Consider the following 20684-nt stretch of genomic DNA (forward strand, 5'->3'; position numbering starts at 1 on the left):
AATTCGACCAGCAGAAATCATAAGAATACATTTACAACCCTTTCATCTCCAATCTCCGATTTCTGTCGACAAAAGAACGCGTTTTCGAAACGGAGGAGTAGCGTTTCCAACGATTCGAGAACGGTTTGGGCGACGAGGCGTCGTCGTGACGTCAATGCACGCTCCTATCCCTGTCATCGAATTACACACGGCAGATGGGTAATTTCGAGGCGGTGGACATCGATCTTTTCCCCCCCTCCCTCCCTCTCTCTCTCGAATCGATATTCCGAAATTCCAAGCGGCAAGTAGCGCGTCGACAAATTATTTCGATTTTTAAAGACGAGTCGTTTTTATTTCGATGGAAGAGGAGAGATAAAAATTGACGCGCCGATTTGAATTAATCGGATCGAAAGAAGAAAGAAACAACGGACGAGATAATAATTGGGAATCGGTCGATTAGAAAGGGGGGATATTAATAGGAGGGATGTCTGGACGGGTGGCACCGCGTTATCTTCGATTGTCCGATTAGCCCTCGTTTTATTCGATTATCCTCGTTGCACGGTTACACACAGGCCCGGCTCGATAATCCGTCCATCCTTGTATTTTACGTGTAATAACAGAAATGGCCGGCTAAATAACGGGATAACCGGATTAAACCCGCTAATTGTACAAGAGTTATCACGCGCCTATGCAATATTCAAACGGACGCACCGATTTACGATAACTCGAGACAAAATTCCAGGGATGATTTCGATTTTAATATTCTCTATTTCGGAACGGAGGATGGACAAACGGAGGTGGAAAGATTGCTGCCACGACGAAAAAATTTAAGGCTCTCCAACTTTCTATTTTAGATACGTATATTGGAAGCCAAGTTTCTTCTTCTCGTGCAGGTGTTAACGCGCTACTTTCTATTTCGTGTATTCTTTATAATCGAAAGTTGTTCGCACAACAGAATCTTGCGTTATCTCACTAATTTTCCTTCCTCTCCAAGCCTCTTGGAAAGAGGCGCGAATTGAGAAAAGGTAAAAATACGAGACGAATATTGGAAATATAGAATGCGGCTCGAGGCTCAAGGATTTACCGGCGAACAAATCGAATCTGGTCCTGCTCCTCTCACTGTCCTCGAAGCCCTCAAGGTCGTCCTCGTAATCCTCGTAATCCTCCATTCCTCCCCTCCTCTCTTTCTCGCTCGCATTCCTCGGCAATGCATTGCCAGTCGTCCTCTGACCTTGTCTCACTCTGGCCTGGTTATGGCTACTGAAGAGGACCGCCGGCGGCGGAGGCGTCGACAGCTGAGACCCCTGAAGACGCCTCTGAAGGTATCTGGCCAAGATCGCGTGCACCGCGTCTGTCTCGGCGCCGCCTGTAAGACAGAAATCACGTTGCTCTGGTAATCGGGCTAACATTTTCCTTTTTTTTAAATATTATTATCAAACAATCCCTCTTCCTTCCCTTTTCGTGCCGCCTGTAAGATAAGAGATCACGTTATTCCAATAATCAGCCCGATACTTTACTCTCTCTTTCCTTTCTCGATTTTATTATTTCGTCTTCTTTTTCGTTGTGCCATACACGAGATAAAAAAAAGAAAAGGAATCGTGTTCTCCTCTTGTTTGGTAATTAGGCTGAGGCTTCTTCTCGTGTTCCTCTTTCACGTTTGCGTCACAGAAATTTTCTTCCTCTTCCTCTTCCTCTTCCTCTTCTTTTTCTTCCTTCTCTCGGCGTCTCAATTTCAAAAACGGTTCCAGAGTTACATTCGTATGCATGAAACTTTTACGTACGTACGTCGCTAAGAGTCCCTGAGAGAAACTGGAGTAATACCTCGGCCTCTGTTCGCCTCCATTCTTCCCAGCTTTTCGAAGGGGACGCAGTTTCGCTTTGTGGCGGCGGCGCTTTCTTCCAATCCTCGCCAACGTAATTCGAGTGAAAAATGGTCGGGTGTCGTCGCGATCCAGATCCAGTAGATTTTCTTTCCACTTCGATCTCAACTTTTCCTCCTCTCGTGTCGTTTAAACAATAATGCACCTTTGTATGGATCTTACGTAAGCGTTTCGAGATGGAAGGGATCCGAAACAGGCATAGATTCGAAAGGATTCGAAACTTGTGGATGGAAATTTTAACGAGGCAGAAATATTTACACGCGACTTGCACGAAAGAGATGGACTACAAAGAGGAAACAGGATCGAGGGCATGGGCGTTATGCCGAGTGCGGAACCGCGTTCGCTCGTAAAGGTAAATGATATGCAACGGATCCACTCGAGCCGGCAGGACACTCCATTAGAGAGTCCTCCGGAGCGCGGGCATGCGTTTGACGCTCGACAACGTCCTCCAACCGTCAACGTCAACGTGTACGTGCGATGCGTGCGGATTAAAGGGTGAACTCGATACACGCCACTCGGGGATAGGAGAAAAAGCTCGATATCGTCCGGATTCCTCTTCTACGAGAAAAAAGAAGGGGGATCGAGTCGATTTCGAATCGATAAAGAAAAATGACACGTAATTATTACTCGTCGTGGCCTCGAACTTCGCGACATTGAATCTTGTATTAATAATAATAATAATAATACGCACGGTCGTCGATGATAATCGCGTCTGACGCGAAATCGTTAAATTCCACGATCCATAAATATTAATAACACGAGGCATTTGCAATTCTAAAGACGTCCTCGTTTAATATCCGAGCAAAAATATTTGCATAAAATTGTATCTTATAATTTATCGAACGTGTTCGAAAAATTCGTCTTCCTCCTCGTTTGTTTTCGTGTTCACCGAGGGAGAGGGGAAAAATATTTACGTCGAAAATGCGGGGATTCAGAAATTATACTCCCGACTACATTACGCTCTCTATCGCGAGATCCTTTCGTTGAAATGTGCAAAAATATATACCGACGAAAAAGGAGAATGAAATAATCGAAAAACAGTGAAAAGATTGAAATCGTTACGTTTATAGTTTCTCCTTTCGTCGAATATCGCGTTAAATATATACTTTTTTTATCTGCCACTTTTTCCAGCAAATTTTTTTCCAAATCGTTGTCCGATTTGGAATGGAAAAATGCTGGTCGGTAAAATTTTGCGCTAGGAAGCAACGTTACGATCGAACGAATAACGGAAAAGCTGCGAATTTCAATACGTTCCCGGTTCGTTTTCGTTTCGCCGAGAAAACCAAAGTTCGGAAAATTGGACGGTGGGGCAGTGAAGAAAACAAGTGCAATCAATTTGCAAAATTCATATCTTTGGATAACCTAAATCTCTCGTAGGAAGGAAAATTAACAACGCGAGGCGTAAATTTCGGCGAAAATTAATCGTGTTAAGGGTGAACCAAGAAACGAGGATGTGTAAACGATACGTTTAGGCTGATATGGAGAAATTTTCGTGCTCGTGATCGCGTGCTACCATTCCCAGTAACCCATCTACTATGCAAATGTCAAGTATCGTGGGACAAGATAGCTCAATATTGTCACTAATTTGCGTCTGCCTGCTCGGTGTCCTCGCTTGGAATCTTTTCCTCATCACGACCACCGTTTCGAGGCTGTTATCGATCAAGGTGGTGAAAACGAGAACCAGCTTCAAAGACATCGTCTCGAATCATCTGAACGCCACCGGTGTCCTGTGCCACAGCGGGAAACGATTCTTGGCCAATCGCCTCCCCGAGTGTAACTTTATCCCGTAAGCTCGTAACCGCGATTACAACTCCTATCTTTTTTTTTTCCCCATCCCCTCCGTCGTATCACGAATATCGTTACGTTAAGAAAGAGGGAAAACGAATTAAATCGGGTCGAATCGAACAATGGCGAAAGAATCGATTCGATTCGATTTTCGTTCGAGTTAACTTTCGTCCTCATCCTTTTTCCTATTGCGAAATTTGAAAATGTATAACGATGTGATCGACGTGTTAATTATTAATTTCGAAAAACGATTCCTCTGAAAGGAAAAAAATATATATACATATATATCCGCGTTTCAGCGAGCAGAGGGGTGCGCGGATCGATTTGAACGTAGCGAAAACATTGGAGAAGACGCGGAATTACTTGTTGAAACGTTTGATCAAGATCGTGGATTTTTGCAAGGGAAAGGGGAATCGTAATGATTCCGTATCGTCGGTGAAGATCATCGAGGCGGAGAATGCGAAAACGATGGATTCGAGCAACGATCTGACGAGACTGTTGAGAGGGCCGAGCAAATCGTTGCTGATGGACAAGGAAGGGTCGAGCGAACGAAAGAACGAGGACGAAGGCGGCGCGACGAGGGCCGCGAGGACGAAGGAGGAGACGAGGAACGCGAGGAAGAGGCGGAGGAAGCGCCTGACCACGGAGAGGAATTTGGACGTGAAAACGGTGGAGTCGGAGGAGACGATGGTGGATCCGTCGCTGGAGGAGAAGTTTCTGGTTTCCATCTTGGAAGAGAGCGGCGTGCTGAGGGCGAGCTCGAAGGAACTTTTGAGCATTCAGATGAACGTGTTGAGGAAAAGTCACCCTTCTAAAGATCGCATCTCGGAGAAGGAGCACGAGGACGACGAAAATCTCACGAACACGGCCGACTCGAGGGAGAAAATTCCTGTGCCCGCCGACTCCCATCGCGAGGAGGAGAAGGAGAAGGAGGAGAAGGAGGAGAAGAAGGAAAAGAAGGAGAAGAAGGAGAAGAAGGAGAAGAAGGAGAGGAAGGAGAAGAAGGAGAGGAAGGAGAAGAAGGAGGAGGAAAAGAATGAGATAAAGAAGGAGGAGGAGAAGAATGAGATAAAGAAGGAGGAGAGCAAGGAGGAGAAGGCGGAGGTGGTGGAGGTCGAAGCGAATCGTACGGATGCAACGCGTTCGAGTAAGAACGATATGGAATGCGAGGACGATCGGAAGGAAAAGGAGGAGACGGTTGGACCCTCTCCAGACGTAGACACGTTGAAGAACAGCAACCCGACTGAATCCACCATCTTCTTGAGTCGATCGTAAGTAAGACGGAATAGAAACGATTCGTTATTTGTTATTTCACTCTAGCGATATACGAGGACGATTTCTAACAACGTTTCTCATTTTCCTCGGAAAATTGATCAATTAAATTTCTAAAAAGAGTTTGCTCCTCGTTTAACGCTAATTCGAGCGTGAAGAGTAATAAAAATTGGGAAAAATGCAGGCCGACGACCAGCCACGGCAAACAGGAGGACGACCTGAACGCCATAATTCGGCGCATGATAATGATGGAGCTGAAGAGGCACAGGAAGAAGGAGACGGTGCTGAAGAGGGCTCACTCGGACACGGAGAGCACGCTGGCGAGGAAAAGGCGGAGCGAGGACAGCAGGTATATCGGATTTGAGCGCGGAAACGTTCGATAAACTTCGGTAAACACGCGGAATTGTTTCAGAACAGGTCTGTTCGGCGGCAAAGGCCAAACGTTTTTCCGAGATTTGCTGGAGCTCGAGGAAAGCCTTCGTAAGCGGGCCGACGACGAATCGGATTATCATTTGTCCGACAAGGTCGGGATCGATCGGCAGATCGCGAAGCTGGAGAATAGCAACGGCGAGCGAGAGCAAAATCGGTCGAGGAACGATATCGACGTGACCACGATCGACCCTGCCCGCTACTCTCTCAACTCGATAGGAACCGCTTACAAGTCGGACTCGAATATCGAGCTCGAGAGAAAAGTGAACGCGCCTTGCCTCAAGGATGCGGAGGGGAAACGATCGATCAGGCACAGGAAGTACGTTGTTGTCCCACGAATTGTTTAACCTTTTTCTCTCTCTCCTATCCTTTGTTTCAAAATATCCTGAAAAAATATCGAGGATGCGTTTCACGATGATACGAATTTAAATTCGAATACATGGTCTTTTCCAAATATTGCAAGAAAAAAAATCGCACGAAGAGAAAGTTTAGACTTTGCGAAAGTTTTGAATTTTGTTGAAAACGATTGTTCGTGCATTTTTTTAGAGTTACCGTGATCAATCAGCAAAATCAGGCGAACAAATCAACGCAGACAGAATACGTGTACGTAATTCGAGCGGTGAGAAGTTGCCCCCTTCGAAAGAAACGGGTCTCGATGCAGTTCCATATAAATCAACTAGCGTCGAATTCAGACGCGATTTATTCGAAAACAGTTTTCGCGAGTCTGGATCTCTCGACATTCATCTTCCGGAAAGCTTCGGATAATCTCATCTACGAAAAGGGCAAAGGCAGCCGGAGCCCTAGCTACATACCCACCCCGGAAAGGCATCGATGGAAATACATAACGCCTAGTAAAAACAAGTGAAAGAATACGCAGTTTCGTCCGAATATTTGTACCGCATAATTCGAATTTAATAATCCTCGAAATCTTTCGCAAATGTTTGTTGAACAAATAAAAAAACGACGAATATCATCAACAATTATCGAAATATTTAACCGAATTTCGAAACGATCTCGATTCTTTCTCAACTCGTCTTCGACCGAGTAAGAGAGAGGATATCGGAAAAGAAAAGTTTGGAGAAACGACCAGCTCTTGGAGATAAGTCGTCGAGGCAGCGAGTAAACGCTATTCGATCGTCTTTGATGTTTGGAGACAAGCTTTCGACTGTTTTCACCGAAGAAATGCGAGGCGAGAGAGAGAGAGAGAGAGAGAGAGATTCATACCGCCAGTGCAAATATGGTCAGGATTCAAAGTAAACTCTTAAAAGTACGTAGCGTACGTGCTAGGAGACTCGAGTAATTGTAAACAGTGGTTAAAGCTTTGCGCGGCTGTCGTGTCTCTCGTCGCCGATTGATCGCACGTTTCTTGGGAAAATTTATTCGATACAGAGAGAATGGAAAAATTGAATTTTCATTTCATTTCTTTTCCCTCTTTGTTCCGTTGTTACTTTTTAAAACAAAAAACTTGCCGAATTTCCTCCTCGTCGAACGAAACGGATGAAACAAGCAACAGAAACAAGTTCTTTCTTTTCCTATGAAATGATTGCTCGGCGAGAGATTGGGCGGATCCTCGCGAATAATCGTTTCTTCGCGATTGAAATTTTAGCTGCAGATCTTTATTATACATTCCGTGATTGGGTATCGAACGTTTGGATGAAATTTGAACCGTGAAAATATTACAAGCGGAATGCCGATAAATTGCCAGGTAATGGACGTATATATTAACTTTCTCCTAATTGAGTTGTTTCTTCGAATCATTGTTGGAACCAACGAAATTACAATAACAAATGGATATTAAAGATTTATAATTTATCTCCTCGTTTCTTAGAAATAACTCGATTCGTATATTGGGAGAGAAAGAAATTTTATTCCTCGACTAATTTTTTCCCGCCTCTGCGATTATTATTATCTTTTCGCGGTAAATCGGATGCAATATAAGAAATGTAATATCACGAAGAAAAATTTCCTTTTCAAATCTCATTTTTAAATGTAAAATATAATTGGAAAATTTTTTTTTTTTTTTATCTCGTTTACCTCCGATTAAATATCGTTACATCTCGATCTGTCATTAAATTGATTCTATCCTCCTTCGATTAGTTTTCTCATATAAATCCAGCCTCGTTTCCATAAATTAAACCGAATCCACAGCGAAAAAGCACAATTTGGATCCGAAATTAACCTTCGTATCATCGAACATAAGATGTTCAGAGTTACTTTTCGCGATATCGATACGAATTTTATTATTATTCTTCGTGGCATGAAATTTTCCAAGGATCCAATAAAAACAGGAATCACGATATAGTATCCTCGAAACGCGACTAGTTCGATTATTCGCTGCGTGTGGATGGTCGAGTAATCGTAAGTAATCGTAAAACGTTTCTCCTCGACTTTCTCGGGCTGAAAAGTGGCGTGGGGGGTGAAAAAGGCGGGAAGGATAAGGAAGCGAAGGAGGGGGTCCCTCGTTCAAACGCAAATTACCGCCGACTCCATTTCCATTTTACGAACAATGCACAATGAACCGCGCCGGAAATAAGAACGAGCCTTCGCCCATTCGCGCGTATGTACCTCTCCACTTCCCCTTCACTCTTCCTTTCCTTCCCCTTCGTCAGCACTTACCGGTCTCGGAGGAGAAGGAGTCTCGCCTTCGATCCCCCTCGTTTACCGATGCGTTCGAACAATAAACTCTTTCGTTGCATCATTGCGCGCAAGAAAATGGAAAGAGAAGAGAATTACTTTGTAACCTGTTTATTCTTCACATGGAAGAAAAGATGATTACTTTCTTCCACGGAATTGACGGAAACGCATGAGTGCTGGCAGATCTCCGATCTGAAATTTTTCTGTTGGATCTGCACGAAGAGTGCTTTTCATCCAGATATTAATCGCAGTTAATACTTATCCCGTCCCTAAAAATTGCGTTCCTCCGATAGAGGAGATCGCGGGGCGCTTTTTGGCAATCTTCCGATCTTCTTTTCTTCGCGAAATGGAGAGAGAGGGAGGGGAAAGAAATCTGGTAACAGCTTCTTTCCATCTTCGTCATTTTTCTTCCCGTTCTTTCTTTCTCCTCGCTCCATTTCCCTTCTTTTTCTTGCCTCGAAATTTTCTACGGATTTCGTGCGTCTTGCAGAAATTCTGCTTAACTTTTCTAAAAATTGTGTAAACGCGTAACTTGGTTAATATTTTATTCGTTCAAGTTTAGTTCCGAGATCGTAACTTTTTCATTTTCCTCTCTCGTCTTTCAACTCGTTTCCTCTCCGTCAAATTTCTCTCCCCGTTTGTCCTTTCCTTCTAATGAAATTCCAACTTGCCTTTTCTTTATTCTTCGCATTCGTGGATATCGTGGATACGCGACAAATAAGAAAGAATTTCGATGCGATAGTTGGATCGACGAAGAATAGAAAATCTCCACCACTCGTTAACGACGATGATTCTGAAGAGAAATTTTCTTTCGAAGCGGTAAAAAATTGGAAAGATTTTTCCAATTTTGGTTAAAGTTCGATCGAGCATTCTAAAGGTATCTTGGTGAAAATTTACAATTTCGTTTCGGTTTTATTCTGGAAAAAGTTCAAGTCGAAGAAGTGATCGAAAGATTATTGCTATTTAATTAAACAATAATTCGAAAAGTATCTACTTCGAAAGCATCCTCTCGATCGCGCGCTCGTTAATTTCACGTAGCAATTAAAAACGGTGCAAATCATCGCTTTCAACGATCGCTCCCTTTTTCCAATTCTGGTCACGATCTCGCGTAATACGCCAATCTTGGCAAGGCCGTTCCAGTCTGAACGAGAATCGTGTTTCCTAATTGGTAGTTCTTTTTCCCTCTCTCTCTCTGTCGAGATAATTGGAGGCAGTCGAGAAGCGTCCTCCCTAGAATCTCGAAAGACGCGAGCAGAAAAGTTGGAACGAAAATGACGCAACGAAGCGAAACAATCTTGGGATTCGATCGTTCGAATAAAATATCGTTATTTTTACAAATTACGCGCGCCTTTGGAAGAATTTTACACTCGTTCTCTGCTCGGATTCTCAATTGCGAGAATTTCCAATGGAAAAGAGGAATCGAATCGCCATAGTTTCCTTCCACAGTCGGATAAAGAAAAGGTGGTATCGTTTCCATGTAACGATTGCGAAATGTCGCGCGCTCTCGAAGATGGTCGACGAGAGTCCCGCCTTTTCTCGATCGCGGTCCCAATTTAATCAAGGACGCGTCCTCGTTAATCAAGACGATTACACATCGGATCGGACGTTTTTCTCGTCCGAGGTAAATTGGAACGTCTTTGTACGGGATTACCCGTTTCGTCATTTTTCTCCAGAGTGGCATTAAAAGAGAGAGAGGGGAAAAAAAGAAAAGAAATTCGTGCTGCTACGATCGCTTTATCATTTATCTTTGCCCGAAACAATCGATCAGCCCTTTTTTGCCCAACACGAGTATCGAGTTGCGTATACACGGTGTATACGGATAACGGTTGACAACCGTGATAAATTCTCGGTCGCCGTTTTTTAACGCCTTGACGCTTCATTTTTCTTACGCTCCTCCTGCAACTACCGCCGACAACTATCGCGAGCAAATTAGAAGCATCGAGAAACCATTTCTCTTTTTTTTTAGATCGCGCAACAAAGAGAAAGAGAAAAGTAGAAGAGTAGGCAGAAAATGAAACGAAAGAGGGTCGCGGCAATTATGTTGCAAAATTGGCCGACACGCGATTCCGTGACCGAGCGAGATAAGATTGCGCCGTTTACAGTGGTCCGAATCCATCTCGAGATATGATTTACGAAGGAGGAGGGAGAAAGAAGGAGCGCGATCCGCCATTGTCTGGCCGACGCATCGCGGCGCATTGTATGCAAATGCGGAGCGACACGCCGCGATATCCCGCCTCTCCCCCGACCGTCACGTTCCATTTCTTCCACGTTGATCAAAGAAGATACTCTCCTTCGTCCAAGGGAACGAAAAAATGTGTACATATAGATGTGGAAAGGGAAAAAGGTTGATCGAGGCAGGATGGGCGAGGAAAATCGCAATCAGAGCGTTGGTTTGTAACGATTCGTTCGTTAAACGAATTTGGAAAGAGAATAACCGATTGTTCGCCGTTAAATACGCCAGCTAATTACCAATTAAGCGGCGTACGCAAAGCTCCGTGGCGCGCGACAGATGTTGCCGTTCATTCACTCCGCACGAAGCATAAATTATTCATCCTTTTCCGATTCCATCCGATTCCATCCGATCCATTTCGAAAATTCGAAAGGAGAGAATGTCGGGGAGAGAGTGCGTTTGGAATTTGGGCGCGATCGGACGACTGGCGGATTCCGGATACGAAGAATTTGGCCAATGCGAGGGGGCGGATTGGAAGATTCCGAGGATCTTTGCGATGACCCCAGATATCGAGCTACGATCTTGAGGTTTCAGAGTTTCCTCCGCGGTTATCGGATTTCGAGGGACGGTCTCGATAGGACGGCAGTTATCTTACGTCGGATTACGGAACAGGTTGAAGCGTGTGTGGGGGAGGCATTGTATCGCGCGTGCAAATCTTGTATACTCGTACACTCGAGTGTACGAATAATACGGGGGATTACAGTTACAACCGGTATATTAAGCGGTAATTAAATGACGTTTTACGATAATATATTTTATTGGGACGTAATAACTTGTCCCTCGTATTATTAAATATCGGAATGCGAGAGAGAGAGAAAAAAATGTGAAGCGAGAATTTGTTTATTATTCAAAGTATAATTTTAACGGCATGTATTAAATTGTTTTATCGATCGCGTGGAATTTTATTATTTCTTTCTTTCTTTTCTTTTTTTTTGCAGAAAATGTATAATTTTTCGTAATTATATAAATATCGAAGTCGAAGATCGGCAAATTCTTTCCTTCCCCGCAGTTCGTTATAAAATAGTTGATAATAGTTATTGCTCGTTTAACGGACAAACTAATGCGGATTATTCCATGTCTGGTGGCGAGACACAAAAGATATCCACCGATTTTCATTTCAATGGAAGGATTATCGCGGCCCACCGTTAAATAAATGGATAAATAGAAGAAAAGATTCTCGCGCGTTCGTTTAAAACGATATCGGATCGAATCAATTATTTCTTCTCCATCCTTTCGTTGTTCCTCGATCGAATTTATGAGAAAAAAAATGTAATATCGAATCTGCTTTATTATTTGGTATATCTTCTTAACCGTAATACGATTTCGAGGAACGAATCCTCCAAGATTATTTAGCTGGAAAATACGTCTTTTCCGGATTGAAAAATACGATTGTTCTACTCGGTTGGAAAAATCTTTGATATCGGCAAAGGAATTCTCTCAGTTTATGCCCCGATCGATACTTTCTCGAGAGAAGGAAATTTTTATTTTGTATTTAATTCGAACGAGTTGGATATCAAAATTTGAGGCAATATCGATAACCCGTTTAAGGTTAAAATTCTCGAAGAGACTCGAAGAGAAAATCTAACACCGCGAGCTGGATATTTTAAAAACGGAAGGAAAAGTTTGAAAAATGGGAGGGGAGGCGCTTTGAGAACGACAGGGTTGGTTTTTCCGCTTACGTGGCCGCGCTTAATTTTCCCTTTTTACCATCCCGCCGTCTTGTCCGCGGTAAAAGGGAATCGGGAGTGAACTTTTCAATCTCGCCGCGGATTCTTCGCTTCCAATCTGCTCCCAATATCACCGGGGTATTCGTCGGCTGCTTTCGAGTCCCTCCCTCCAATTCCAAAGCCTCCCTCCCCCTCGATTTCGATGCGTCGAGTTTATCGAACGGATAGAGAATCTCGTCTCCCATATGTTCCTCCCTTCTTTCCATATTCCGCCCATACGTGTATATATATCCATTCATAAACATCGCGGGAGGAACGATTATTTTTCTCCTTTCCTGTTGGAGAAAAAGCTCGAATCTTTGAATCATTCGCCGTCGTTTCGTTAATTCGTCGATGGATAATTCATTTATGCGTCACATCGCGATCGAGACGGGGAAAAAAAAGTTGGCAAAAAGGTGATTTTTCGGCAGAGGTATTTCGGAACGTTCGTTTCGGGCGGATTTATAGTTATGGCGTACGCGAAGGGGGGTGTGCCATCTCCCTTTTTCCGTCCTTTTTTCAATGCCACTGGCAAGGGAACGCGATTCAGGAAGCAAGAGAAATACGACGTTTGGATTTTTTTGTCGCTACCGTACGTTTCCTATTTTTCTTTTTTTTGTTTCCTTTTCTTCGTAATAAGAGAGAGACGGACGCTCGAGCCGGTAAAGTGGGATAAACGATTGATTCGAAAATTTTCTCTTCTTTTTTATTTTTTTTTTCACGAGAAGAATACATTTTTTTTAAAATCGCTCAGACACGTTTTCCACGTATGGAAAATGTAGAAATATCCCCTTTTACGCGGATCTTGCTTCCACGTCGAAGACAATTTTTTTAAAATTACTCGCGCATCTTCCGTACGACGGAGGATGGGATAGAATTTTATAAATATTCCTTATCTAAAATACATAACGTATTCCAGGGACGTTTTTACCTGGTGGAAAATAGTTGTACGAAAGTTGAATCGATAACAAGATGTATCACACGGTTCGTTAAAAAACATCGGTAATACACGAACGATGAATAATTCAAAAGACGAGGAATAGGTTTCTAAAAAAAGTATCGAGTAAAGATTTAGATTAGAAAATACGTTCGAGATTGGAACCGAGATTCAATTTGATCGAACCTAATTTTTGGCAACGACTCTAATCAACTCGGCCTACTTTTCCCTTTTTTAAAATTTTAAAATTTCGGGACGCGAAACGAGACACGCGAGTAAGAGGAAAGAGAGAATGATCACTCACTTATGTTCTTTTCCCTGTACTGTTGCAACGCGTCGCTGGTGAGGCAAGCGAGGACCAGCCACAGGACGAAGCCGCACCTTCTCATTTCGACCTGCAAGCAGACACATCGATTAATAGCGACTCGAATCTTTTTCCAATCGATCGATACCCAATCTATCCGTGATCATCGTGGATCGTTTCGAACAAGAGGACTTATCCCCGACAATGCGAAACCGTGCCGCTATTTCCGCCCCGGCAAACAAAAGCGGCCAACAATTTGCGCACAGTGACTCCGCTTCGCCAACACATGCTGGCATTAACGCGAAATGGACCACGATCTTCCTGTCCTGTATAGGCCATCGATCGTAATACTCTCTCTCTCTCTCTCTTTGTCGGCCATGTGACGAATCAAAAGCGAGTCGATTCGATCCGTCCACGTCAACGAAGGACGAAGCGTAAAGTGGCGCTCTCCTTCGCCAATTTCTACCGTTGAAACTAATCGCAGAGGACATACACTTTACCCTTATCCAGGCTTCTTCGCGAATCTTGGATTATTCTTTCGGATATCTCTCTGCCGGCTATGCGACGAATCAAAAGTGGCGCTCTCCTTCGCCAATTTCTATCATTGAAACTAATCGCAGAGGATACAGCTTACCTAAGCTTCTTTGCGAATCTTGGATCATTCTTTCGAATATCTCTCTGCCGGCCATGCGACGAATCAAAAGTGGCGCTCTCCTTCGCCAATTTCTACCGTTGAAACTAATCGCAGAGGACGTACAGACTTCTTCGCGAATCTTGGACCATTCTTTCGGATATCTCTGCCGGCTATGCGACGAATCAAAAGTGGCGCTCTCCCATTCCTTCGTCAATTTCTATCGTTGAAACTAATCGCAGAGAGACGTACAGTTTACCTAGGCTTCTTCGCGAATCTTGGATCATTCTTTCGAATATCTCTCTGCCGGCTATGCGACGAATCAAAAGTGGTGCTCTCCCATTCCTTCGCCAATTTCTATCGTTGAAACTAATCGCAAAGGACGTACAGATTTCTTTGCGAATCTTGGATCATTCTTTCGAATATCTCTCTGCCGGCCATACGACGAATCAAAAGTGGCGCTCTCCCATTCCTTCGTCAATTTCTATCGTTGAAACTAATCGCAGAGGGTACAGCTTATCTAAGCTTTTTCGCAAATCTTGGAGTATCTCGAGTGATCGAAGATAGATAGATAGAAGATAGAGGCGGTTTATCTCTCGCTTATTTCGCGGACGGACGAGCAAAGATTCCTAGATAGACGACTTTGTCAGCGCCGGCCTACGTCTCTCGCTTATCCTTCCTTTCCCTCCCGGAAAAATATCCCGGAACGAAACCATTCCATTTTTCCAGAGAGAAGAGGAGAGGGACACGGTCCGGTGGAAGCTCCTTCTCCGAGGTAAGAGGATTTGGAGAGTGGAACGTCACCTCGGAGGATCCTACGTCGGATCGATCGGAGGAGGAGCTGGCCACCTCGCGCGTATCTCGTTTCACGGTTACCCGGATCTGAAATATTCGATGGCCAATGAAACGAGGAGATGCATTTCGATCCGATCGATACCTCTCTCTTCCGAACAACGATCGATCCAAGTTCGAAGGGATGTTGAAAATAATGGGATGTAAAATGGAGGAGATTCGTCCGGATATAATATCGTCGTATCTCGGGCCAGCGAATTGTTGGAATGCTTCGATATAATTGTTTAACAGCGTTGCTACCAACTTGTGTTCCACGATCTCGGCAAATTCGCGGCGAAATTCGCGCCAAAGTATTCGACGATATCCTCGCGCGGTGGACGAGTCTTGGAAACGAGCGAATTCCGTTGTCCACCCGAATTCCCGTCCCCGAGAAATTCTAAAAATCGAAGATGGGAACGATTACGGTTCCGTTAAGCCTTGGAAATGTCGGGATTATCGAGACGGATGGCGGTTCTTTCCTTCATTTCTCAACCGTCCTCGCGAGGAGGGAACGTTTGAGAGTCGGAATTCTCGGAGGGAAAAATGAGGAGAATGGGAGGATTTGCGAGGGAATTTCCGGCCACATCCGACCGAGTGATAATTAGGGCTGTTCGTCACGGAACGGAGAGGGGCAAGATCCCCGCAAGAAAGGGCGGCGATCGAGCAAACTCGCTGCCTAAGTAGCTTCCCGGGAGATTAAACCGGTGCCTCTGTTCACCGCCGACAAATTCACTTCCGTCCGAAACTTTCCAAACTTTGTTAACCATATCTGCGATCTGGCATCCACTCGAAAATAGTAGCTTTTTCGAGATCTTCCAAGTGATCGTTATCGATGGAGTCGACGTCGTCCTCGTTCGAGCTAAAATATTCGCAGGTCGATACGATTGAGATGCGAGGCATTGTGCCCCAACTTACCCGCCACTCCGAATTAACCTCGCCGCTAATGAAATCATTTCGGAAAGTTCCAGCCTTTGGCGGCTGCGTTTCGGTAAACTTTGCTAATCGCGTTATATACTTGCGCGAGTATTCCGGTCACGTTGCCCCTTGTCTCGTAAACGCTTGCAGCAACGCGCGAGACGTTTCGTCTCGATTCTCGAGATGGCCTTATTGCTCCAAACTCGCTCACCCCCGATGCGTAAAATACTTTGTAACCTCAGACTCGAGGGAAATTGCCGGTAACCGGCGAAAAACCGAAGAATTTCGAGAGATGCTTTCCTCGTTGGACGATCGAGAGACTCTCGAAATATCCCCGCTCTTTTCAACAGGGAGAGGAAGTTAATCCAGGTACGGCGTAAGGTCAGGAATAAACAGAAATAAGTTTGCAGGGACGATAGCTGGCGGATTATTAATGGCGAGCAACTCTCATCCCGATTCTTGGGGGGGCGAGAATTAAAGAGGGCGGGGATAAAGCCGGAAGAAGATGAAAGTTCAACCCGTCCCCGGAATCACCGAGATGAACCACCTGAACGTTGCGTCTGCTTCGTTTTCCGCGGTATGTTTCTTGATATTACTTCGCCTCCCTTATTGCTATCGCGTCCCATCCTCCTCCTCCTCCTCGTCTCCCATTGTGACCCCGCACGCGGAAAGTAATAAACCCGTCTCCTCTTCCACACCAAATAACGAAACTCTAATCGCTCTTCCACCTTACTTTTAATCGATGCTTCCATTAATTAATGCTAATCCTCTGAGAAAGAAAAAATACTACGAGATTCTCAAAAATTTATTTACTTTGTTCGATGAGTCTTAATAGTAGGAGGAACTGTTTGGAATGATTAAAGGAGGAAACTCGAGAATAATATCGAAAGGGAAGTGGATATGCGTTTCCGATTTGTCGGAGATGGTCGAAAGAGGCCGCGTGTACTTGAGAGGAGGGATAATGGAAAGAGAGGGGCGGAACGTAAGAAAACGTGGCCGACCGAGGCTCGATATTTTATCCATTTTCCCTTCGCAAACGTGTTCGTCGAGATTGGAACGTGACGGGCGGGGAAACAAGGTAATACGCGTATTTCTCGTCCGTCGATCGAGAAGAAGGGAGGAGAAATCTCGAGAATTCCTCCAGGAAATTAATACATGCTCCGAGTATTTCTTTCCCATCCGTTTTATCGGATCTTTGGCGAAACTATCGATTTCTCGTTGGAGAGGGGGGCGATAATTAGACAGGTTGGTACAAGTTGCGATTCCCCCCAGTTTTGATAATTGTCCGAACTTTAATCGGATCGGATCCAATTATCCCGGCCTCTGTCGATCACCCGGACGAATAATTACTCGTGAAAACGGCCGCTCGATTTCCGATCAACTGTCGGGACTGGATATTTTCCAATCGGTTCCTGGATATTAAATCCAGGGGCTGTCGACCCGGCTTATTAATATTTTACAAAAGGAGACAAGATGATGAATTAAACCGCGCCGCGCCGCCTCCGATTAATTTAAATCGTATTTGAAATTTCATTACGCCCCCCCTCTCGTTTAATATCTCATTACCGATCTCGTGCCGTTTTATTTATGTACAGGGGTCGCTCATTTTCCTGCCGTTGACTACCGAAATCAAGCGAAAATGCTTTAATTCGCTCGGACGATCGGCGAATGAAGCGAGTGAAAAGCGGTGATTGAGAGCGAACAAAAGGAGCAATGATGGGGTAAAAGAAAAGCTTCGCCTCGCCGATTAAAAGGCGCGAATCCATCCATCCATCCATCCGTCCATGATGGAGTCGATCTCCCGAAATTTTAATCGACGAATACCATATTCGTAAAATTAACGAAGCGAGTAGAAATTATAAAATTTTGGCTTCTGGAAAGAAGATCTCTGTTGATTTCACGTAAAGGAACGATTCAAAAAAAAAAGAAAAGGAAAAAAGGTTGTAGGTTTCGGGAGAGGATTGGGAGAGGATGGTAGGGACGAGCGTAAGGGCCACCTGTTGATCGATGAAAATCCGCTCTCGTCTCGAGAGTTTGAGCGGAAAAACCGCGGGGGCAAGGGACCGGTGGAGGGTAACAGGGTATCAGAGAACGGGTGGAGAGCCCGTGGGGATGGACTAGCAGGCATTTAATTAACCGACTGATCGATACACCTGTCCCGGGAGCTCACCTGGGCCGGGATTTCTCTAGGGGTAGCTTTATGGTAAGCATAAGCAGACCGTGCGTACATTAGTCCGGGATTACAATCGGCCTTCCAGCTTGCGGAATTTAATTAAACGTCGTGGTTTAGGGAGCCAGGGGAGAGGGGAGGGCTTTTGCCGCTTTGTGATCGATGGAACGCGGCCCTGGAAATTGGACAACGCCACCGTTTTTCCCCACCGTTTTCGTAATTCCAATTTATTCGATCGAAAGATCATTTTATTTCAAAATAAAATGATCAGGAGAAAAATATATACATTTTCTTACGAATAAAATAAAATTATTCCCATGTATCGATAATCTTTTTCAATTTACGATACCTTCAACGCAGTTATTCGAACGAATATCGAACGCGTTTCGACAATTTGTGGCTCGCGTGTAAAACCGTTGGGACCGTTTAACTCGTTGGAGCATAATCGGCGAGCACGCGGTTAGAACGTTCCCGTGTATCGGAATGTCAGGGTTTTTGCATAACCAGGGATTACTTTCTCGTTCTCATGATACCCTCTTATATGGCGAGTGTTGCACGCTACCGCAACCTCGTTCCGTCCGTCGTGCGAGGTGGCCGAGGAGAGAAAAACGCTGGCAACGAGTTTAACGACGCTCCGATCGACGCAATAAGGATACTCGCTCCGCAACCATCGAGCATTCAAACGAGTATTTAAAAATAATTCGACACGAGTGAATGAGAAGAAAAAAAGAGAACGCTCTTTGAATCGACTAGATCCGTTTCTCCGTTCAAATTGAAGCAATTTATTCAAAGGTAACGCGCGAGAAACGAGCAACGGAAAGAAAAATGCCAGAACAATAATCGCACGATCAGCGTCTTTGTCGCGAGGATCAACGACCCGATTCGTCCTTCGGACTGGACTCTAGGATCGCCGCAACGAGGAAAGTGAAACGACTTTGGTTCTCGGTCGCGAAAGAGCTTCGAGGCGTTTCTGCTAGCCGGTTAACGCGATACCAATAACCAGCGACTCTGCGCACGTCGATTCGTCTGGCAACGCGTTACGTTTTGCACCTGCGTGACCAACCCTCACGGATTATTACGCAGGCGTCCACCGCCGAGCACCGTCGTCCGACGAACGTTAATCGATGCCGGATGACTGCCCTCGCTCGCCGACGATCACAAGTAGCTTCGTTCTCAAATTTTACGAAAGATTCGCGTAAGAATATCGAAATATTATCGAGTCCACCGACTCGTAATGAAATAGAAAAAGAGCGAAAACGAATACGCGAAAGGTTATTTCTACAAATAATTCGAGTTCCGAATCTCGATGAATTTCATTTTACCGAGAACGATTCGCCAGAAAAAAAGAAAAGAAAAAAAGGATGACAAATACTCGGTGAAACGATCAAATCGAATTTTACGCGTCGAAGCGATTCGCTGTGACGCCGGCTGTGAAACGCTTGAAGCGCGAGGGATCCACGAATATCGAGGAATTTATTACACGGATGATCATTTTTTCGGAGACGATAGAGGATATCGGTGGGCGTTACACGCGATTGCTTTTAGCACCGATGCAACCTGCGATCGAGCTGATTCTTCCATCTGCTGCTCGCCTGGGAATCAGAGGTGCAGCCTTTTACCTGGTCCAACGCCCACACCTCCCACTTTTATCTTTAAGCTTTCGTTCGCACGTTCCTTCTCCCTCTACGATTCGCCTCCCACCCGAATTCCACGAAGAATACGCGAATATATTCCATTTTGCTTCCATTTTCCTTGTATTTTTTTGTATTTCGTATATCTATATATATACGTGAAACAATTATTTAAAATCGGGAAAAAGAATAACGAATTTCTTTTCATACTTGGAATCAAAAGTAAATTTAAAATTAACTTTTTCTCCGCTGGAACACTCGACCCAGAAAACCTTTCCTCCTAAACGCTCGGTCGCGATTAAATATCGAGTAAACAATCCACCACGGACAAAAAGATTGGATCGATAGAATTAACTCGTCTCGAGACTCTTCCGTTCCGCAACATTTTCTCGTAGCTGGAAAGGCGAAACGCAAAAGTTTGGTTGGCTCGATCCACGCGATGATTCGCGCGAGAGTGGGGAATACCAGGGGAGCACGAGAGGCGACGCGGCGAGGTGGTGGCGCGTCGATGTTCTCGCCGCGTGACGAGCACACGTACAACGCGCGTGAGCAGGTAAAGGAAGCTCGGATTTCCTTTTCAGGTAAATTCCACGAGCGTGGGCGAACAGGGCACCAGATATGGAAGGATGTCGCAGCCGTGGGACGGCCAAGGTGTAAGGTCGCGGTTCTCCATCCCCACCTCCTCCATCCCTTCCTTCCTTCCTTCCTTCCTTCTCCTCTTGCCGCCGTCCCACGTCCATGGTAGGGGTAAACCGCACGAGGAAGTAACAGGTTAACAAGAAATCGGTGGACGTCGACCGAGTCTTACCTCGCCTTTCCTTCTCTCGCGCGCCATCATTCCGACCTACGATTCGAGAGATGATCATTCCTACGTTTCCAAAGCTCGATTAACGAAAGGATTTAAGAGTTTGAATCGATAATTAATATTCGATTCTACGAATAGACACAGGCTCTATGTTGTTTTCGAACGCGTTTATTGACGGAAAATCGATAGTCGAGTATTATTTAACGAACGAACGAGCACGAATAATTCGTCCACGTTATGCGCTATTTCTTGATATTCGAATAATAAAACGCGTACGAGTCGGATGGAAATTTTTCACCTCGCGTCGCGTAATTGCGCTTTGTCGCCAGCCAGACAAACGTTCGCTTTTCTAAATCGTGGAGAAAAGCTCGATCGTTCCGTCGAGTTAACGCTATGGATTCGCCACTTTCGTGTTCCGTGAAATTGGGACAAATGCAAATCTGGCCAACTTTTATTCGGGCGTTTGGCCTGACTTTTAATTTTTTTTCCCATTCGAATCTTCGAATCGAACGGTTAATAAACGCGAGTTTAATATCGGTTTTTTT

At 44.7% G+C, this 20684-nt stretch overlaps 2 protein-coding genes across 2 annotated transcripts in view; one reads left to right on the plus strand and one right to left on the minus strand.

Annotated features, from left to right (window-relative positions):
* Positions 1–20684, minus strand: part of LOC410293 (collectin-11) — a 62373-nt gene that overhangs the window by 27994 nt on the left and 13695 nt on the right. The window contains exons 3-4 of the mRNA XM_006557421.3: positions 13157–13247; positions 1064–1345 (exon numbers count right to left, since the gene is read on the minus strand). Coding sequence (XP_006557484.1) covers positions 1064–1345; positions 13157–13241 — 367 coding nt within the window. The 5' untranslated portion in view covers positions 13242–13247. The remainder of the gene's footprint in view (positions 1–1063; positions 1346–13156; positions 13248–20684) is intronic.
* LOC100576370 (DNA ligase 1) lies at positions 1360–7404 on the plus strand. The gene is made up of 4 exons (XM_026443751.1): positions 1360–4915; positions 5101–5265; positions 5329–5664; positions 5892–7404. The coding sequence occupies exons 1-4, from the start codon at positions 4113–4115 to the stop codon at positions 6208–6210; spliced, it is 1623 nt and encodes a 540-aa protein (XP_026299536.1). The 5' UTR covers positions 1360–4112; the 3' UTR covers positions 6211–7404.

This window comes from Apis mellifera, linkage group LG11, assembly GCF_003254395.2.
Source record: "Apis mellifera strain DH4 linkage group LG11, Amel_HAv3.1, whole genome shotgun sequence".
In the NCBI taxonomy this organism is placed as follows: Eukaryota; Metazoa; Arthropoda; class Insecta; order Hymenoptera; family Apidae; genus Apis; species Apis mellifera.

What these genes read in the sequence shown, in the direction of transcription:
- LOC100576370 (XM_026443751.1), top strand. Translation starts at nt 4,113, where the DNA reads ATGGATTCGAGCAACGATCTGACGAGACTGTTGAGAGGGCCGAGCAAA. An exon ending in ACCATCTTCTTGAGTCGATC is followed by an intron (nt 4,916 to 5,100) that starts GTAAGTAAGACG and finishes GGAAAAATGCAG; the next exon opens with GCCGACGACCAGCCACGGCA. An exon ending in CGATCGATCAGGCACAGGAA is followed by an intron (nt 5,665 to 5,891) that starts GTACGTTGTTGT and finishes GCATTTTTTTAG; the next exon opens with AGTTACCGTGATCAATCAGC.